Raw genomic sequence first — 2,140 nt, 5'->3', positions numbered from 1 at the left:
GATAATCTCCTTGAACATATCTGTCTCTATCCCTGCAATAAACAAATGTCACTCAAACCTTTACAGAACAATTCTTTTAACAAGTACGAAAAGGATAAAGAGCATATCACATGACACAGTACTGCAATATGTTTCAACAAGAATCTATAGGGAGCAACAAACAAGTGTAAAGAATCGAATCTTACTTAAAGACAAGGACAGAGGTTTTATAGACTTTGATTGCTAGCTCCTGGCCATCTATCTTTGTTGCATGATAGACATTTGCCTGCACAGGAAGTGGATTAATGTTGAATATGGAAGTAGATATACCCAATTGGGAAAACAGATAACTGAAACCAGCAGATTGAGCAGAATTCTCTTTATTCTATTTACCGAACAAGGAGCTGTATTTCATTTATTAATGTTCTAATGCTTTTAGGTCTGCAGTGAAGAGAAATACACAGATCGAAGGAAATAGTTCAGTAGCACATGCACTGCATTTTAGTGTTTACCTCTTTTCCTGTAGAAATGCAACCATTTATATTATTAAAAACACCACTGTTCAACATCTTGAACAAAACCATGCGTGTTCTTGGGTCAATGGCCTGCATATAAATGAATTACTTCGCTGATGAAGTTATTAGATAAATGTAAAGTAACCGATACTTCACTAAGCATCAGGAAGAGCATGGTTAATGCTTGTATAAGAGAAGAAACTTCTACCCCTCAGCCGTATGTACACAAAATTAAAGATAATTAACGTGGTAATCATGTCTAACGAAAAACTGCAATCAGGAATCAGGAAAATAATTTAGATAAACATCACCTCAGGCAATTTCACTTAAGTAGCCAACATTACTGCAACAAAAAGAATTGGTGACTCATGGTGCCATTTAGATCATACATATAGCTGGGAATTAAACAGAGTTCCATAAAAAGTGCAATAAAAGGCAGAATGGTATGTAAAATGCACTAAAACAAATTCTTAATGACTTAATTTGACTTCTTGTGTATCCAGTACAAGAAGATACTTTCTAACCAAGCAGACTCTTGAAACAAATGCCAGCTCGATTGAAAGGGAATGGAATGGTACATTAGGATTATGCAAGATTGCAAGTGCAAGCAGACATGTTCCGCTCCAAAAGGCATAGGACAGAATAAATATCACTTAGCAGAGAGCATGTAAAGACCTGTTCCACCGTAGCACGATCGGCCTTCTCATGGTTCCTTATTTTGCCAATTGATGTGTCCCTTATGCTGTCCCTGATTGCAGTCGTTACCGAATTTGACATCCCCACGTTCATTCTACCTTCCCACTCCTTATAAATAATACAAAATCAATCACATAAGATATTGAACACAACGTACCATAACACGAGACTGTAGATAACATGCACAAGCAAATAATTCACCACGCTAGGATCTCTAAGGCGAAGAGTTGACGCTGCATACCTCCAAGGGCGTGGCCCGGATGTGGGAGGCGAGCTTCTGCGTGCGATTGGAGAGCGGCTGAAAGGGGCGGGAGAGCACGCCGCCGTGCGCATTCGGCCTCCGCGCCGCGGCCGCGCCTCCGACGATCGAGAAGGCGGCGGATAGCCGGGCTGAACCATCATGGCTCTCGACGGCGTCGAGCCAGTCCAGGCCATCGCCCACTTCGGAGTCGGAGACATCTTCCGAGACGTCGGACTCGGACCACTCGTCCGCACGGTCGAGCTCGACGTGCACCATCTTCGACGACAGAATGCTCGACGTTCACCGAGATCTGTGCATTGATGCTCTTCGCGAGCCACCGCCCACGCGCAGAGTCGCCGCCGCTCCCCGCGCGCTGATCCGCTACTCTTGCGGCCGCCCCGTTGTCGTGCCGTCGCGCCGTTGCCTTCTCTTGCTCGCTTGTGCCTGCGCTGTGGGCGGTGTGGCGGCTGGGATGGGGGGATGAGATTTCTTAGTTAGGGTTCGATTTGTGGCTAGGGCCGTGCCTGGCGTGATGCATACCCGGCACGGCACGTGGCTAAACGCACGCCTTGGCCAGGCCCGCGTTTATTTTATTTATTTTATTTCACATCTATATTTATCTTTATCTTTATCTTTATCTAACTAATTAATTTATTATCTTTATCTTTATACCTTAATCTCTACTCTCTACCTTATCTATATATATATA

At 43.9% G+C, this 2,140-nt stretch overlaps 1 protein-coding gene across 1 annotated transcript in view; it reads right to left on the bottom strand.

The window, feature by feature from the left end:
• LOC119335951 (serine/threonine-protein kinase RIO1-like) overlaps positions 1 to 1,913 on the bottom strand; it is a 6,907-nt gene extending 4,994 nt beyond the window's left edge. The window contains exons 1-5 of the mRNA XM_037607995.1: positions 1,432 to 1,913; positions 1,170 to 1,298; positions 492 to 584; positions 186 to 265; positions 1 to 32 (exon numbers count right to left, since the gene is read on the bottom strand). Of these exons, the coding sequence (XP_037463892.1) occupies positions 1 to 32; positions 186 to 265; positions 492 to 584; positions 1,170 to 1,298; positions 1,432 to 1,707 (610 nt within the window). The 5' untranslated portion in view covers positions 1,708 to 1,913. The remainder of the gene's footprint in view (positions 33 to 185; positions 266 to 491; positions 585 to 1,169; positions 1,299 to 1,431) is intronic.
• Between the last annotated feature and the right edge of the window lie 227 nt (positions 1,914 to 2,140).

Source organism: Triticum dicoccoides, chromosome 7B, assembly GCF_002162155.2.
Source record: "Triticum dicoccoides isolate Atlit2015 ecotype Zavitan chromosome 7B, WEW_v2.0, whole genome shotgun sequence".
In the NCBI taxonomy this organism is placed as follows: domain Eukaryota; kingdom Viridiplantae; phylum Streptophyta; class Magnoliopsida; order Poales; family Poaceae; genus Triticum; species Triticum dicoccoides.
This window is presented reverse-complemented; position numbering and strand designations above follow the sequence as displayed.